Genomic DNA, 19,426 nt, shown 5'->3' with positions numbered 1-19,426 from the left:
GGCAGACACACTTATAAAATACATCAACAGACTTTATTACGATGGTGTTTTCCGGTGTGGGTCTCGCATATGAGAATAGGGATCAGGGGTGGAATCATAATGCATATAGAATCCATATGTAATACACTTGACCTTTCAGAAATTAATAATAGAAAATAACAGGATGCCAAAAACACATACATTTGGGCCAAATAAATCAATATCAACCAATGTATTGTTCCAAGGGTACAATATAATTGTTTATGTGACATGACAACAGTGATGAAGGTGATGGTGGAATTACCACAGAGCTACAATACAGAGCTGTGTCATGGCCATTTTCAGTAATGCCTGGTGATGTGCAGCTTATAGGACAACAATGGACAATTCATTTTGTGTTTAAGTGTTAAAACATAATACATATGTATAAATACAGTATTTATTTTTTTTACTAGCATTTCCATTCTAGTTTAAGGGAGTAAAATTCATCCATCCAGAAATTACTCCAATATTTCAGAAATGTATAATCTGATTTAAAAGAGTTCATATTTAAACACATTATCACATAAAGATACTTACAGAAATGTGGATCGTATAAAGTGAATAAACAAGGAAGGAATTTGTTTATTTTAATCAGTACCTGCAAATCAAGGTTCTTATGTCTCATTAAGTTTGCTGACAAAGGTTCACAAAATTCTTGGAATTTTCAACATTGACATTTTCTCTGGGAATAAACAGCACAATCGTAGTTTAAAGAGCATAATTTCATGCTAATTATTTACGGTATTTACTTATGACCTTTTTAGCGTGCACCCCCCAATCCCACAGCATGCGACAGTACTTTCTCTAAGGCCACTGAGGCCACAACCTTGGCTATTGGCTTCTCCCACTGCATGCAGTGTGTATTCTTTCAACATACTGTGTCGCAGACTTTTTTATCATTTCTAAAATCCTGCATGCTACAGCAGTAGCACCATATTGTCTGTTGTTTTTTTTTTATCATTTAACCAACGCACTAATTACAAATGAAGAAATGTTACAGAAAACTGTTATTACAATACTATTATTAAAGTGTCCACCTTTGAAGAGTTCCAAAATTCCAGAGTTTAACTTCCTATATTGAAACCATGCACATTTCCACCCCGTTTTTGGGGGTGCTGAAAAGCGCCCCTAAAATGAATCAAAAACAACTTTTTTAACTGTAGTTATTTTTAAACAACATATAAAAATGTAAAATCACGCAGTACTTGGCTGTAACATAATATTTTAACAACTAAAATATTTACAGCACCGCCCCATTGCCTCAAAAATGGTTTGTTCTGCCCAATCCCTCCCACCTCTCTCCGACTGGGCTATGAGCGCTCAACCTTCAGAAAGAAATACGTTGCCTTCCGAATGTGAGAAGTTAATTCTTGTGTACGGAGCCCCGGACATAACATGGGAAAGCCCATTAGCATTAGTACTCCTTTTTGGACGGAGAAAGAGAGAGGGAGAGAGAGAGAGAGAGAGAGAGGGGAGTTCAATTATATTCAAAGTATTCATAAAACTCAGTTTCTATTCACGTGTTTTATATGTTGTGGATTGCATTTAAAGATAAATAAATAAATAAAGTCCCCCCCTTTCCCAAAAAAAAAAAAAAACATGACTAAGGTCCATTTTTAATGTTCACTAATAGGAGACTGGTTTACTCCAGAGAAAAATGCCTATTGATAATGTATATGAAGAAGTGCTGCTGTATCAAAATGAGTTGTCTTCCCCCAGAAATTTGGTCTACAATGTTTATTTTATGATTCCAAGCATTCCTCTTTTGCCGTGGCCCGACATTTAAATAACCTTTATCAGATTTGACTTTCCCCAAAAGTGTTGTGCTTTTTTTCAGAAATGTGAGCAGGAAATTGTGTTCAAATGTCCAAAACGGTTGCCTGCCCCAGAGCTCGGGATCGCTAAAGCTCGGACCCTAGAATTGCCCCTGAACGGAACTTTCCCTCAGTTTTCTAATGCTAAACCAAGGTTTCCAGTTTATTTTGATAGGAATTTGAACTTGGATCTCAATGCTATCAAAGATTAAAAAGAGACGTATGAGGAGCATAATACAGCTCTCTTATCAGATGTCTTTTAAGAATCGTGGCAGTTCCACCATTCAGTTGAGTGTTGATTATGCGACAGGCTGCATTCCCTCACTTTCAACTGTCTGATCAATGTTCTTCTCTCCTAACAGAGCAGCAGTTATGTAAACTAATTACGTCCTTGAAACTGAAATGGGGTATTTAGAAATTGAATCCATTAAAAGGCAGTTGTTATCCCCTGGAGGTGTTGCAATCTCAGATTTGACCAATAATAGGACACTGAGATTAGCAGTATTACCCTGTTTCTTTTTTCCTCCTCCCTCATTTATTTACAGAATTACAGGGATTCCTAATGGGAGGGACATACTCTGTTCATCCCACCTTATTTTTTTGTATTGTTGCCCCTACCACAAGACACTGAGATTCTACTATATTCTTCTGGTGTGAACTTGGTGAACTTGATTAGTGACATTGTAGTTTTTTTTTTTTAAACATAAACGTGGTCTTTTTCAACATTCTATATTTTCATTTATTTTAGTAGTAGCAGAGATGATTTGGGGAAAGAGATAGGGGTGAGGTGTGCTAGACGGTGATGTAGAGAATAAAGCCTCTTGGAAAGAAGTGCCACCGAGACCTCCAGGCCCGCGGGTGGTTTTAGCAGCCTAGCCAGCAGAGTGGGCACTCTCTCAGACATCTGTTTGCTTGTTGCGACTGGAGCTGCTGGCCGCCTGGATGGATAGGCTCAGCCGCAACTTGCATCGGGACAATATCGACTCCAATTTAAAAGAGCTATTCAAAACCGTCGATCATATTAACGTAACGCTATATCATAAACCTTGAGGACAGTGGCACGGGCCCAGATGCGTGCGTGCACACGCACACACATGCACAAACACCCTTTCCTTAGGAGACAAACCAATCCCCAGGAGCCAGAGGGTGTCACCACAGCAGGCAAAATCATCACACTGCTGTCCAACTTTAGCTGCTGAGGCGGCTCTTTAAGGATGGAGTTCCTGTCCAAGGGATAGCTGTGACTCCCAGTGCCACCGGACATGTGTGATCTCCTCAAAGAAATCAGGCTAGTAATTTGTCATACATGCAGTACAGCTCCTGACTTGCAGTGGAAAAGGGAGCTGCATGAGGCTGTCAGTGTGTAATATAACATTTCCTACAAGACAAATTAACACAGAACGATACACTTTTAATCTTTACGATTTTTTTTTTTTTTTTTTTTAACATTTGGTGGAGTTGTTAAATATAAAAGTAAACCAAAATAAGACCTAACCTTTGTAATTTGATCTTTGTCATAATACAATTGTACATGGAGGTTCTTTTAAATTACTTGGAGAACATCCAATCCAATTTAACAATTTCATGTTTATTTTTTTAATGAAAAGGTTGTACCTCATATTGATAGTCACGAGTCAAGTCCCCAAGAAACTCCATGATAGGGGATATCATCTAATATGGATAGTAACTAAAATATGGATAGTAACTAAAATATTATTATATTTGCGTCATTATTTATCATACAATATTATGATATAATGTGAGTGTAATATCATGTCATGCTGCCTAAAATGTATGGCCTCTTTATTGCTGTTACCCTTTCAGAAAGTATTATTTGTTTGTGTGTATTTGCTCAGTCCTGAAACACATACATGCATTAACATAATTGGAGCCAAATTTCAAAATATATAGATAATAATAAAATATTTAGTTTTACAACAGTTAGATCATAGCTTGGTTTTTATCCATGTATTACAGTTTCATAACAATATGTTTCCTCAATTAAACCATTCAATAAATTAAGACACTAAAAGAATGTTACAACAACAACAAAAAATAATAATAATAATGAATTGGCTGAGATGACAGCTTTTGCTCTTGTCTATTAACTGTGTAATTTTATTAGTCAGTCATGTCCATTGTAGAGCACAATGGAGTAAATAAATACAGCCATAATTTTTGTAAAGATAGTCACTTGTGGTGTAAATAATCAGAATACAGTATAAAACTTATAACAATAAATGCTAACATGGCAGTATCAGACAGCTCTGTGTGAGGCACTGAAACATTTGTTAAATATTGAGCATGATGAAGCCACAGACAACACACCTTCCCTGCACCCACACTGAATGACAGTCCCCAGATGTGATTTGGCACCTGTAATCAAATGATTTAGCACATGAAATCAACCTTTGCCCTAATAATCTGATTATGTGGTTACACTGTGCAACATCCCAACAGCATACAGTATACCTTAACCTATTAATATGACCAACCTTGTGTCAGTGATTTCCCCTGTGATGGAAACAGTATCATGTTAATTATCACAACCATCTGGTCTGAGCAGTGAGGGAAAGAAAAAAAAAGAAAAAAAAAAAGGTCTCTTGCTGGTGCAGATTCGTACCTGTCAATCATGGACCGCTTCAAACAAGTCACTGAGGCTCAGGAACAGCAGAGAACAACCAGGCTGCAGTCAGAGGATTTAGGAGTGGCGTTAAATTAATCTTCAGCTGGCAATTTTGCTCCCTCTCATGCAAAAAGGTTTTGCTCTTACCAAATATTATTGATTTAGGCCTGGGGGAGTATGAACATGATCAGTAGACTGCGCTATTTAGGGGTCGGTTGACTGTCCAATTTTTAACCTTATTAAATGGTTCAAAGATTGTGTTTGTAAATGTGTAAGTAAATTACCTGTCATTTTGTAAGTTTTGCACAAACAAAAACTCAATAGAAAGTGATCATAAATTCAAGTTCAAGAGTTTGGAGCTCTTCAGTGAATTACAGTATATGCAATTGAATAGATTTTTTTATTTATTATTTTAAATATATATGGATGGATAAATATAAGTTCATCCATTCTGCATACCTTTTCAATGTAAAAGAACTCTCAGGGTTTTGACAGCGACGATTTACTGCTCACGACTGCCACTGCCATTTGGCTCGTTAGAGCGGCGTATGCATGGAAAGAATGACGAAAAGCTTTTTACTTTAAACTGGAGCCACCGGAGGATAGAGGGCGAGCACAGGATGAGAAGGCTTGCAAAGCAGATGCTCTTATGGAGGTGAACCACCACTGACCGTCTGTCGCATGAATTATTCCGTAGTTTTAGACCCCATTCCAAAGTTGTGGAATTGGGTTATGAGATAATTTCACAGGCCACTTGCTTGCCTTCCTTTGCAGTCCAACAGGCTAATTGAAGACAGTGATTTCCAGTTTTCAGAACATGGTGCAGTCAATCTCTGAATATTGAAGGGGATGTTTTTTTTTTTAATCTCTTTTATTTTTTAAATACATTTAGGCAGATTCTATATAGTCTGAGAGAAGTGTCTATCACTTGCAGTGGCCCTTATTAAATATGAATAAAAAATTTTTTTGAAGAAAATGTGAAAGGTGCGCGTACAGTATTCTCAATTTGCAGTGAAATCTAAATATGTCATGTTAGGTCAAACTCACCAGAGCGCATTGTGGAAACAAACGTCAAAATGTACCAGGAAATATTTATGATTGTAATTTTTGGGTTGCCATGATTTTTGGATTGCCATATATATATATATATGTATATATATATATATATATATATATATATATATATATATATATATATATATATATATATATATATAAATTCCCTGTGTGTGTGAATTAAAAAAAACAATTAATAGGTGGGGTTGCAGGATGATTTCAATTTAGCTGGTTTGAGACATATTATATCTTCTGATGTGTTTGGATGAGTTGGGTGAAATCTAATTGCATTATTATTCATTAATTATTAATTATAATTATTAATAATATTATTAATAACAATAATGATAATAGTAATGATGATAATAATAATAATCATTTTGTGCAATATGCCTGACTGGCGTTTATATTTACAACTAGATGCATCTGTAATTTGTCAAGAGTGTCTTAAACCAAACTGTCAATTGCATGTGAAGTTCACAAAGCCGTGGCTACGGTAGCCGATGAGGGCCAAACCTTATCTTCAAACAAAAGCGCGAAACGCCTACACCTCCACAGTCAGAGCACGCGGAACGCCGCGAAGCTCAGCCTGGTTGCAGAAAGGAAAGACAGAAAGAGAGAGAAGGGCGAGCGAGAGAGCCTGCGAGCATGTGAGAAGAGAGAGAGAGAGAGAGAGAGAGAGAGAGAGAGAGAGAGAGAGAGAGAGAGAGGGAAAAGAGAGAGGGGCAAAGCCAAAGCAAAGCCAGGGAGGACAGAAAGATAAAGCGAAGGCAGACGGAACGATAGACGTTTAAAAAAAGTACTTAAATAGCCGCTTTTTCTTCTTTTTATCCCCCCCTTCTCAGTTACCACCTGAAATTGTTTTTTTTTTTTTTTGTTTTTTTGTTTTTTTTTCAACCCGCTTGGATGAACCAAAACCTATCGCTCTGTCAACACTACACCTGGATTGACTGAGCGGTCAGGCAGCAGGCATGTCCCGAAGGAAGCAGAGCAACCCCAGGCAGATCAAACGTAAGTAGTTGTCTTATTTCTTCCCGTGTTGTATTCCGGCTTTGTAGAGCTTGCTCCGATATCGTCAACGCTATGTCCACAAAGACGCCGAATACCCCTAAATGTCGCCATTGACTGAACGGTGAACGCGCTTCCTTTGCACTTCATTTTTTTTTGGGGGGGGGGGGGCTGGGGGGGGGCTCTATAGAGGTGAGTTCCGCTCCAAACCTCACGGTTGCCGCCTCGTGGCTCCAAAGTTTGACCCAAGGTGCAAAGTGACTGTGTGAAGTGACCTTTTACTCTGGGTGGTCTGGTCCTACTTTCATTTAGTTTCCATCCCCAAGTGTGTGTGTGTGTGTGTGTGTGTGTGTGTGGACTGTCGAAGTGCATCACTTCAGTGCGTGCATCCTCATTTAGGGAGCCGGTGTGAAATGTCATATGCATGCGCTGAAAAAAAAAACATTACCAAAAATTTTGAGCCTTCAAAATACTGTAGGATAATACAGTTGTTATTAAATTGTACTATTAGACGCTTTAATTGCCACACGCACAGACACACGCACACACAGACACACGCGCCACACACACGCGCACACACACGCAAACGCTCTAAGGCATTTTTATAGTCACTGACCCTCATATACAGGTGTGTGTACCTGACACGTTTTACAGTTGAAGTTTTTTTTTTTTTTTTTTTTTAATGAATGCTATTTGAAAACATTGTTATCACCAGTAATTTATGTAATGCTTATTGTTCATTTAATAGATTTTTTTCCTATAACTGTTAACTGTTATAACTGTTATTTTAATGCAGCCCACTAAGTGTAGATTACCTCATTACTATTCTTTTATTCTTTTTTTTATGATGTGTCCAAAGACATGAACCTATGTTTTTTTTTCCTTTTCATTTTATTATTTTATTACTTTTATAAATCCTTTGTCTTGTTGACGTACCTAAATTAGGGAATTTCAACAGTCACATCCACATACTGGCACAAAAAGCATATTGACATTCTTCAGTCTCAAATCAAGCTGACAGTGCGTGTTTAATAAGTATGTTTAGTGTTGGTGTTTCTTTCAGCACTTGAGTGCTGCAGGAGTTTGACAGACTGTAAGACGAGGTCACAATATAAAAATTGCACCGCAAATAATTTGTCTTGAACATTTGCTTCTTCATGAATTAAAACAATTTTGAGTGAGGGACTAAGGAAAAAAAGCAACACTTAAGTAGCGCGTGTGTTAGCATTATTATGCATATTATTTTGAACGGGACAAATACTGTATCATGGAATTCAATCACATTTGATTACTTTTGTACCAGATAATTGAGCCTCAGAGGGCATTATGCCATTTTTAATTCCAAACTATTTGTGGTTGCCTATCTTATTTACATTTAATATTGTTTTTATATTAGGCCATGATATAGATCCCCCCCCCTTACATTTCAACATAATTGATAATATGTCAGCACTTGGAATACATATTCAATATTGAAAATATTTGCTACATTTTATATTATATTTCCCATTCAAACTTTTTATTCATAACTTTTTTCCTTATACCTAAATAATTCATTGAATATACAGAGCCTTCCAACAATTGGGAATTTCACTCTCAATTCCATAAGATCAAAAAAGAAAAAGTCAAGTAACAGTAAGGAACATTTGCATGTATTTATTTGTTTTTTAATTTTTAATATATTATTTTTTTTTACTCTTAGCTGAACATAGCAAAGCCATAACACCAGCCAGCGTATGACGTGGGGGATCTGCTCCTCTTTGAGCCAATCCAATCGCAGCATCCAAGTGTTGTTGTCAAAAGAAGGAAGTCTAACATTTGTGTTGCCGTTTCATCATTGTGACCCGGCCGTGCGTGAATTAATATGTCATGTGTAAGATCATGTTAATGTGCAGTCCGTGTGCGGCTGTATAATCAAGCTCGAGTTGCCACCAGAAAGGTCACCAGGAGCCTAGATCCTCTCTCCCACTCTGGGAACTCTTGGGAAAAGGCACTGCATAGAAAGTCAGCGCAGACCGTCATTCTAAAGGACAAAAAGGTTGTTGGGCGCAGTGCCCCCACCGCCACCGCTGCCACCCCATCCCCTCCTGCATACATTGGACTGTTATCTAAAATTGTGATTTATGCAGTATTTTAATATTTTGCTTATTCTTTCCCCTTGGGTGCTCTCTGAGCGGTGATAAAAGGGCAATGCTGAAAGAGCACCATTAATTTGCTCCGATGACTGGGGAGATAAGGGCAGATAATGGGAAAGATAAGCAGGGAAGATATACCATCAGAAACCCGATTATGACCATTAAAATTCCAGCCTAGCAATCTGCAGCTGCCTGATAATTCCTTCTCCGTTTCCACCACTTTGGATGATAAGGTAAAAAATAGTCACTCAGTACTCTTGATTAGGCTGCCTGGACATCCCGATAATACAGTGATAAATTATGTATTTTCCCTCTTGTTTTTTTTCCCTGTGTAATGTTACATGTGTTTTTTTTGCCCCATTTTCTGGATCGCCCACCCCTTTTCCAAGAAAGAGAAAACCCATACACTTTTATTGTAATAGGAGTTTGATAGAAGAAGGAGATAGTGGTGGAGGTGTTTTGTGTGGGAGCACATATCAATGTTATCAGCTCATCTCCCTGGCCCAGCTGCTCGCTGCTGTTGTTTTTAGCCTTATCACCCCGTGCCAATATGCCAATAAATTGCCCAGATTGTTAGGCAGGTCGGTCGAATTGGACGGGAGTGATGAACATATCGGTGATGCTCTGCGGATTGCGATTAGCTCATGCTGTAATATGATGTGTGAATGCCACCAAGTTCCCTGTATCCTCTCTTCTCATCCCCACCCTTTCCTCCATCGCTCCCTCCCTTCTTCCAACAGCTGTGGTGTCCATACCGCTATTGGTACTGAGAGGAGAACATTTTGATGCTTAATAGGAAGGAAAGATATGAACAGGCTGAATTGAAACCAGGCCGCTCGGAGTAATTTTTCTGTAAAATTGCCCTGCAAAGTTTCACAGCATAAAGGGGAATCTGGATGATGTAGGGGGTGTGCCTCGGCTAGTGTTTATGGGAACATATTGAAGCATCCCTCTGAGGCCAAGCTCAGACATCTAATGTCAAACGTGCTTATTAAACTGACTTAGTCCTGTAGCCTTATAACTGTTGTCATCTTTATATGGACCACCTGAGAATTCTTGCCGCTTCTTTTCTTGTCCTTTTAATTCACATTATCCAATCAGAATGAAGTGGCAAGCTGTAGTGATTACAGCACCCACATTCTTCAGGGTTTAATACTATGTCATACCGTCATTATTCTTAATCTAGTCCAGTGATAGTGATCTCCCATTCAAAAAGACGATCCTCTGCAGTGTACACTCATGTTACTGCTGTTCATTTTTTTACATATACACTACGGAAAAGTTGAAAAAAGGGTCATCTTCATTTTGTCGATGACGAACAATATTAAAAGTAAAAATTAAATTGAGGTCTTTGTTGTTGTTTGTATATTATTGTAAATTGCTATTAACTAACTACATGCACTGTACATACTTGATTACCTTAATTTCAAGAGACACTATGTAGTCCCTGCAGTTTGAAACAAAAATAAACAACAAGGATATATATTTTTTCTACCTAGCCTTTGCATATGGCCACTTATGGAGCGCCAGGAAAATGTTATCATATGAGGTGACATTTCTATCTTTGAGGGGCATTTATCAGAGGTAGATTACAGTAGTAAATGATAAGAGGAGTGTTTACTGAATTGTCTGCCAACATCCTCTGTGTGTGCGTTTGTGTGCGTGTTTGTGTGTGCGTGTATGTGCTTATGTATACATTAGCACATATACTGTACAGTGTGACAAGCATGTGCCCGTGTGTTCTAGCAGAAGGATCTGAGCTGTGAGCTGTGTTGAAGTATTTATTTTTGTGGAACTTGAAGAGAGTCCATATTTTTCACATCGCAGTGTTCTTGCGGAGATTGCTGTAGACTGCAAGAGTTGTATCGTGCCGCCTCTCACCCTTGCCCACAAACACTGGCAACTGTGGCTGTCACGTTTCAGGGGTGGGAAATCCAAAAATGTCCATGTGTCTGCCTTGCTGTGTGTTTAAGGGTCTGTCTTTCATTAGGTGGCAGTCATTTTGTGTCTCCTGTGTTTTTTTGTTGTTGATTTGATTCAGAAGCAAAATGGTTGCTGAATGCCAACTTTCACGCTAACATCTGTTCCCTGACAATAACAACATGTGTTGTTTCTATGTCTTATACTGTCGGATACCCAATTGCCTCATTACCTTTGTAGCAAAATAACAAGTTAGATTTTTATTTATTGTTTAAAAAAAATGAATGCAGAATCATTTCGCACTTGAAGCACTGATCCTAACTGCTGTCATCTGCAGCTATAGGGAAAAGATAGACAGCAGCTGTCCTTTTCTTTGTTCTAAAGAGCTGTGTGTCATGTTGGATGGGCTTGTGCTTGGGAGCCGACAGAATGACAGTGCCTAAAGTTTTCCTCGGTGGCCCTGCAGCCCGCAAAGCCAAGACAGCGATGTGATATGTGGGCAGGGTTGCAACCAAGGTGCAGGGTCACTTCCTCACACAGTTTCCTCTTTATCTTCCTCTTTCCTGGATTCTTCTGTTATTATTCCAATGACTGCTTGGCTAGGCTATCATTATGTGGGATTTATTTAGGCACTGTTGCCATCTTCATATAAAAAACAAAAAACATAAATTTTGTAAATATATCTTAAATAACATGTACAGGTATTTGTAATGTCTGTAAATAATGTCTTCTAACGCTTTTATTGTTACTTTGTGTGTGTGTGAGTGTTTTCTTTTTTCCTTTTTTTTAAATGACCTGACTGTGTAGCTCTCTGTTTATTCAGATTTTATATCAGGGATGCCTATTGAGCCCCCAGGTAACAATGACTTTCAGACTGCTTTAAGTTAATAGCCTTGTCTCTTGCTTGTAGCGATCAATATTGGTAATAATTAATCACCATTATCAAGCACGGGATCTAGTTGCATTTGTTGTTACATCAGGAAAATATCAATAAAGAAGTGGACTCCCTGATTGTCATGGCAACTTCATCTCTAAGGTCAAAGAGAGTTTATCTTATCTTGCTGCTGAGAGTGGCAAACTGCTTCGGAATCTAGACTCAAAGATCATTGATTTAGGCTTTCTTTTACCCCCACCTTGTTGTTTCAGGACAGGAGGTGGGGGGCGAGAGAAAGGCAACATTGTAATCACAACGGAGATGTAAGATTTAAATATTGACGTCCAAAGGCCATTACAAGCAAAGAGGGCCTCTGGTCTTGCTGTTGTTCAAGTACGTCCTTTTAAGACCCAGACAAAGCTTTGATTATCAGAGGTGTCACTGTGGAGTGTGTCTGTATAGCTGACAGTGTGGGACTGCAGGCGAGATCAGTTTCCTGCAAACACAGCCACAGAAGATTAAAAGGTCCAACTCAGCACCCTACTATGTCTACTGATTGCTGTTACGGATCATATCATACATTGACAAAAGTAAATAAATAAATAAATAAATAAATAAAAAATAAAAAAAGTCATCGCAGCAATGTTACATCATGAGATAAAGAGATAACATAGAAATATAGAAAATATATAAATAGAAAACCGTTATAATTGCAGTCAGCGTTAAAATAAATAACACAAACCTTGCCATAGCAGATATCGCTATTACTTATTCAAACTATCCTGTATGTCATTGCCACCCCGAGCTGGATCTGACAACTTCCTGATGTAGTTGTTTTTTAAACATTGGGGCAAGGAATCGTTCCAAAATACTAAAAACATACGTGACTATGGAAATCCAGTATATGAGCTATTTAGGTAAAACGGCAGGCGAGGGTGCTTGGATGTACCTCATCATGCTGCAGAATGTTCCTAAGGGTTGGAGCAGGGGCAATGCCTGCTTTTTTTCATCCTCTTCTTGCCTCGGGGACACAATTGCCTCATTTAACATTCTCTAGCCCAGCCAAGAGAGGAAATAGCTCGGCTGAGTAGGAGAGGCTGCCACACATCATGAATTCTTCTTTCATTTAACTAGCACTGTTCCTTTCACCTTGGTGATGCATATGGATTAGGAATGAAGCCAGTGCACAATTAAGGGGTTCAGGGGTATCGCCGTTGTTTTTATGCCACTAAATGGTTTTGATGTTCTGTATTATGGATATGGATGTTTCATCACGCCTCTCCATGGGCCACACCACAGTAGTTATACTGTAGATCTGCATGCAATGCGCGCATGTTTCTGACATTGTTTGGCCGTCTTCCTCTACGATATGGTTATTTTGATTGGTTCTATTTAATTAATTTCATTCAATCAAAGCAATGTTACACAGATATTTTTGTTTTGACTGAATTTTGGCATATGTATGAAATCATATTACTCAATATTAGGCATTGTTACAATATATTGTAATCGATAGAAAATCCATTTATGTCCAAACCGTCATGAAGGGGATAATTTAGCGAACGCCATTTCTAAAGCAGGATAGTAGCTTGCATATCACAGAGTAACACCCTAATAGCTGTCGGGGCCAAATCTATAGCTTGGCAGGAATTACTGGAGATGTTTTGTTTTTTTTTCTTTCTTTTTTGGGGGGAGGTGGGGAGAGAGCGCATTGCAGAACTTTACATCGGATGAAATGCACCAGGCTCTCAAGATAGTTAAAGCATAGGTGGCAACAGAGGATTAAGGCAACAAGCCTTTCAGTTCAATTTGTACATCAGCATTTTCTGCCAGACGAATGGCATAAAACGCAGAGCATCTTAAGGGTTCAGTGGAAAATCACTAATGACAAGACTTTGTAAACAGATAAACAATTTATGTCAAATATGCTTAAAATATAAAACAAACTTCAAAACATGTTAATACTTTCAAAAAAAGCTGTGTTTTGATTTCCGGCATTTCAAAGCTACTAAAGCTGTTGACTGCGCAGCTTACACCTCATGTGATCAGAGGCCATATCTTTCTGCATGTGATTAGCAGAAAGTGTTACTACGTAAATAGTCGTAATGCAGTCCTAATAATCAGAACTGGTTGACGACTATTGATAATTTTTTTCTATGAACTATGCGTATCAGATCAAACAGTGTGTGTGACAAAAGAAGTGAAACAATGCAAACTGCACATCTCCTGCTACTCAATGCAGGCCTTGCTAAGTGGCTAAGTGAGTACACATCCAGGGAGAAAAGCAGTCAGTATTATTTCAGAATTAGCCAATTTTCTTTGTGCATTTGAGAGAATGCTTATCTAGTAATTACTGCAAACTGTTGACACCGAGCAAGTGTAAGCCAGCTAAAATGGCATTTTGTTTAATGGTATCAGATTGGATTTTTATCTGAGGTTCATGCATTCCTGAAAACCAAGGATAACAGGCTCAAACTCACAATTTCCAGAATGACAGCAGAATTAAGTGGCAGATTTTGAAAAGCTACAATCATCACATATGACGCTTAGTTCAGGAAGTGGCTGTGACTCTCTGAGACATACATTTGACCATAATCATTTTTTTTAAGCTTCAGAAACAGGGTCACTTGATAAGCTTGAGAAAAACAGGGGGAAAAAAGCTTTCTCTGATCGACGAGGAGAAAATCTGATTGATTGATGTCCGCCGGCTTTGCCACCATCTCAAGCTAGTTGACAGTTAGTTTGGGATCAGAAGATTTCACTCTCAAGATTGGGGTTGAGGGGAAGCTAGGCAAATATGAAGGACACAAAGGTCAATGGCTTCTCTCCTCTCTGTATCGGTCTCTCCCTGGCAATAGCTGGCTTTGACAAACTGTAATATGTTGCCAAGCTTTGTGGCAGCTGGACACATGGTCATAGTTTGTACAGTAATATCCTACTGCAGTAATCACACAGGGAATGATTGAAAGTGTTGGAGGAATGTGGTACCAACAGAGACCCGTTGACATCATCAGCTGCAGTCGACTGGCAGATGTCTCTTGACTTGTTTGAACTGAATGTTCCCAGGGGATGGAGTAACTTAAACAACAGCGTTGACTTGAAGCGATCTGTTATTGGAAGCAGAATCTGATAAGACGGCACCCCCATATTATGTGTTTGTTGAGCAAAGAGCCCAAAGTAGGAAAAACAATCTGCAGTGCGCGTTGTTCTGTGGTTTTGGAGGAAGACCAACATGGAATTGTGACAAAAGATGATTGGATGCATATTGTAAATAAACACCCAAGTATTCGTTGTTTCCCTTTTACTCTCAATGTCTCTGTTCCATACAACATTTGGTCTTTTGTCACTGTTTAGATCATTTTAAAACATTCAAGTAGAGCTTCATGTGGTGCCTGATATTTAAAGAAAATGTGGGCCTCACCGAGGGTCCATGGATATAACTGACACATTCATTAACTTTGTATGGAGCTGCTTTCAACATCAAGGTCTCACTTGCAATGAAGTGGCTGTGCAAATGGAAGTAAAATTCAACAAATGTGGATCTTGTTTTACATTGTGCAAAATGTAGCCTCCATTCAGAGCCACTAGCCGAACAATACAAATCATAATCTTCCCATCCCAATGGAACTGGACATCATTTATGTGAGGGGACAACAACTCTTTGTTTTTTTGAAGTGGTTGATATGACAATGTTCTTGTCAAAGACTCAGGGTGAATAAAATGGGTTTGTAATTACCATAATTATCTCTTATATGTTTTCAACTAATGATGTCCGTTAAATGCCTGAGGCTTCATTTAGAGACTGCCTCGCTGTAGGTTGGCTTAGGCTCATAATACAGCATGTTACATTACACTGTGCACAACTAATGAACTTCTTTCATCAGAGATGCTTATCATACAGTGCCTCTTTGGGGAAAAGCCAATATACTTCAGCTTTTTTGTTACAGTTGGATTAGAACAATTCTCATAGTTCTCACTTATCTTTCAAATTTTCTCTACATGTGATAGTAACCCAATTGGCTTCATGTCCAAACAGGATGGCGCTCTAATCTAGACCGCTGCTCGCTTCATGTAAAACATCTCATTTTGTGGCTCAGCCTGGTCGCTGTCTTATCGTTACACAATTCACTGAACTCTCTGGGATTTTCTTTGTGGCAATTTATTTAAATTCCCTCATGTTTATATATTTCCTGTCTTCTTTCATTCATAATGATTGCCTTTCATAAGTTCAAAGACTCATCTTCTCAGACTTTTGGTAACTTTACAGATATGAATTCACAGTGGGGACGGGGGTGCGGAAAAAAAAGCTGCTTTGTTGGAGAGCAGAAGTGGTAGTGTTAGTATGTTTGACATCCATCACTGTTCTCAGACCTCGAGCTAACCTTGATATGCAAGGCAGATTTAAGTGCTCTAACAGTTTGCACCTCAGCAGGTACAGAGATCACGCTTGAATACGTGTGGGCTCTTCTGTCCAGCGCTAAAGCCTTCAGTTGCGTATGCGGCTTGGCTCCTGTGGCTGCTTTGGTCTTTGTCCATCACCTATCAGCATATCAACAGTGTCTCTGAAGCCCGGTTGTATAATGCACCATTTATGGCTTTGTGGATGGAGATGGCGGTTGGGCGGTGGAATCGCTCCAGGCCTTTCCCTCAGTGAGTGGATTAACGGCGGCCTGCTTTAGTGCACTCTGCCACGGTGTGAAATCGGCCTCGCTTCGGCGCCGGTATTGCGGCTTCCTCTCGCTCCCTTTTTTCTTTCTGTCTCCTCTTCTCTCGCTGTTTCCTCACCTCCATGCAAAGCCTCTCACTGCCATCTGTGAAATCTGGAAACTCTGTGTCTAAGTTGAGTTCAGATCCCATCCCCTCCACCAAGCTGCAGCCAGGAAGCAAATGGGCAGCCAGTCGGTAAAGGGGGGTTGCAGAGGAGATGGTGGGAGGGAAAGAGAGAGATGAAGAAGGGGAGGGAGGGCGATGAGCTCACTGATGTTGTGCCGCGTGTGCAGGAACCTTGCCTGTTCTCCGCGGGCGAGTTGGAGGCGGGTCCAGGCCTGGGCGCTGGCCGAGAGATCTCTGGTTCCTGCGAGCAGGTCCAACACCCCCCCACCCCCCCCACCCCCTCTGTGTGTGTGTGTGTCGATGCGAGGTGGTGGCACAGCTCCCCTGAGCCCCTGCCCAGTCCTTTGAAGATAAGATAGTAATACAGAGTCCCTTTTGGTAGGTTGCTAACTGATGGTCTTTGTGTGACATGCCTCTCTCCACTGGAGCCTGCAGCTAAAACACCTATGGTCTTTACTGAAATGAATTGGCTGTATGGCCTTAGGTCAAATTAGATTATGACAGGGAAGCTAAATGCTAGTGTGTGTGCTTAAGATGTTTCAGTTTTTTTTCTTCATTATTTTATACTGATTTCTCAATATCTGCTGATGCTTTTTGTTTGCATGTGCGCTGCCGTCTTAAAATTATTTGTTTTCCAAAATCCTGACCAACCAATTGTCATCTCATCCTTGCTGATTACTAATGTCCACTGTACAGTGCTAAGGAACACTTTTGGACCCGCGCTCCGTCGTGGGGTGTGGCGGCCACGTTCAGCGCTAGCCAAATAGCTATTGTGAACGTAAACATGGCTTTGTAGTGAAAGACATGTTAAAATGCAAGAAAGGGAAGGGGATTTACATGGAAAAATGAGACCATGAAGCCAGAGACTGATATCTGTCAAAAAAAACAAAAACAAAACATTATAAATTGATTGGGTCCGTATGAAAAGCCGAGAGCATCCGGTGATTTGGACCTACTGCCCCTGTTGTGTACAACGGACGTCTTTCCCTACTTTGTGTAATAATAATGTTATAATGAATAATGTTCATTGATTGATTGATGATAAGGCTGGGCAGGTTTCCACACATAGGTCAACTAGACTTTTAAAACAGATTCTTGAAGCTAAATAAATAAATGTGTACACAACAGACGCAGTAGGTCGGGATCAATGCTCCACTCTAAATTTGGCATTTTGTACGAATCCAATCCATTAAAATATTTTTACCAAATATGGGTCTCTTGGATCATGGTGTATTTTTCCGATGTAAATAGCCTTCCCTTTCTTGCATTTTAATGTCGCTATAAAGCCTTGTTTACATTTACAGTGCATACTCCACCAGCTCCTAGCATCGCAGATTCGTCCATGATGGAACGTGGTGTGATGACACAATACAGAGCCTGATTGAATTTGTCTAAGACAACTAAAGCATTCTTCTCTTATGCATTAATATTATTTTTATTATTTATTGTGTAGCACCCACAGGCCAATTCTCCTACTCCTGCCACTTCACTGTAGCCCTTTTCAGAAGAGCAACTGTCAAAATCATCAGATGACTTTGAAATTATGAACTCAACATTTCCTCTGCTTTTTTTCTATCCTTTGTGACTTTGGGGTCAGCATTAATGCGTAATGTCTTGTGATTGCGCTGCATTATGGTAGCTTGGAAAGCTGAGTCCGCGTCCAGCGACACATCATCTTTCCATAGACAATGTGGATCTCTGTGGCTCATCACGGATGGGGCGTTGATTGCTTTTTGATACCCCTCCAACATGGATGAGGTCCTGCATACATCAGTTAATTAGCATGTACTTACAGTGTGTGTGACAGCCCTGACAGACCCCACACTTCTCATCAGTCCAAGTGCTCTAACCACACTCACTGAAGGCTTTATCGAATGCCTGACAAGAAGAGCTATACTGTGCACAGCAGGGTTAGGAGTTCGTGTGTGTGTGTGTGTGTGTGTGTGCTTGCGTGTGTGCGTGCGTGTGTGCGCAGTGAAAGGACTGTAAAGCATGAATACTCAAAGGCAAGCAGTATTGTTTTATTTGTCTGTTCCGTAGTTAGCGGACTACAGAAATACTACACTGCTGATTTTCACAAAATTTTGTGGAGGCACTTCTGATTCCACTGAGCTACTTACTGTCTTACTCAACCACTTTAGTTAGAACACGTAGGGTTCACTGTAGGTGACTGTATATTTATATTTCATGATACCACCATTCTTTGATTCTGGAAGCAGTGGAGATACAGTAAATTTATCATGCACATGGTTAATGTTGGCCGTTTTGCTCGGCGCTCTAAATGGATGGCGCAGCAGTGAGGAAGTTGCAGCAGCTAATTAGGCCACACAAATGATTGAGTAGTATCATTCTGTGCACCTCAATGATAATGTTGGTGTAAAGCAGGGGTGTCAAACTCATTTTTGTCTCGGGCCACATTGTAGTTATGATTTCCCTCAGAGGGCTGTTAGAACAATGAAATGTTTAATCACCAAATCATATTATTACCATTACACAACAAATGGACGGATAACTAGTTTTGAAATCAGAAGAGAAGGATTATAGTTTGTTCAAGTATTGTTTAAGTTACTGTAGAAGAAGGGTTTGGGAACAGAAAAATGCAATATCTTAACATTATTGTTTATTATTATGACGATTTGGAATTTGGGTACAGATTTTAGCAAAAATCACAGAAGTTGACGAGAATGATTTGCTTTCGCGGACCACATAAAACGATGTGGCGGGCCGCATCTGGTCCCCAGGCCTTGAGTTTGACACCTATGGTGTAAAGCATCACATTTGGGTCAGCAGTGCTTCACAGGTATTTTGGATTGTGGGGCATTTAAGGAAGTCATATTGGTTAGTTTTGTTCCGTCCACACACAGACCAAGCAAACATACAGTATCCACTGAACTGTTGAAGCTACTGTAGAATCTCAGTATATTTCATAAAGGCATCCTATTACACCCCCATGGCTTGTGGCAAACAAGACACTGTGGTCTGCTCCCCAAGAAGCCTAGAATAAAGTGGAGAATGTTGCAGTAGAACAGACATCTAACTGCTTTTTCTACAAGTAATCTTTACTTGGATCTTAACTCCAATAAAGTGTTTTTTTTTTTTTTTTCTCAGCACAAGCCAGATCTGAGCAGGAACACTCCAC

The 19,426-nt window shown here is 39.6% G+C and overlaps 1 protein-coding gene across 3 annotated transcripts in view; it reads left to right on the top strand.

The window, feature by feature from the left end:
- The first annotated feature begins 6,073 nt into the window (after positions 1–6,073).
- zfpm2a (zinc finger protein, FOG family member 2a) overlaps positions 6,074–19,426 on the top strand; it is a 142,606-nt gene continuing 129,253 nt past the window's right edge. For all 3 annotated transcript variants that reach the window (XM_061777005.1, XM_061777004.1, XM_061777003.1), the window contains exon 1: positions 6,074–6,528. In XM_061777005.1, the coding sequence (XP_061632989.1) occupies positions 6,489–6,528 (40 nt within the window). In that variant the 5' untranslated portion in view covers positions 6,074–6,488. The remainder of the gene's footprint in view (positions 6,529–19,426) is intronic.

Source organism: Phyllopteryx taeniolatus, chromosome 6 (assembly GCF_024500385.1).
Source record: "Phyllopteryx taeniolatus isolate TA_2022b chromosome 6, UOR_Ptae_1.2, whole genome shotgun sequence".
Lineage (NCBI taxonomy): Eukaryota > Metazoa > Chordata > Actinopteri > Syngnathiformes > Syngnathidae > Phyllopteryx > Phyllopteryx taeniolatus.
This window is presented reverse-complemented; position numbering and strand designations above follow the sequence as displayed.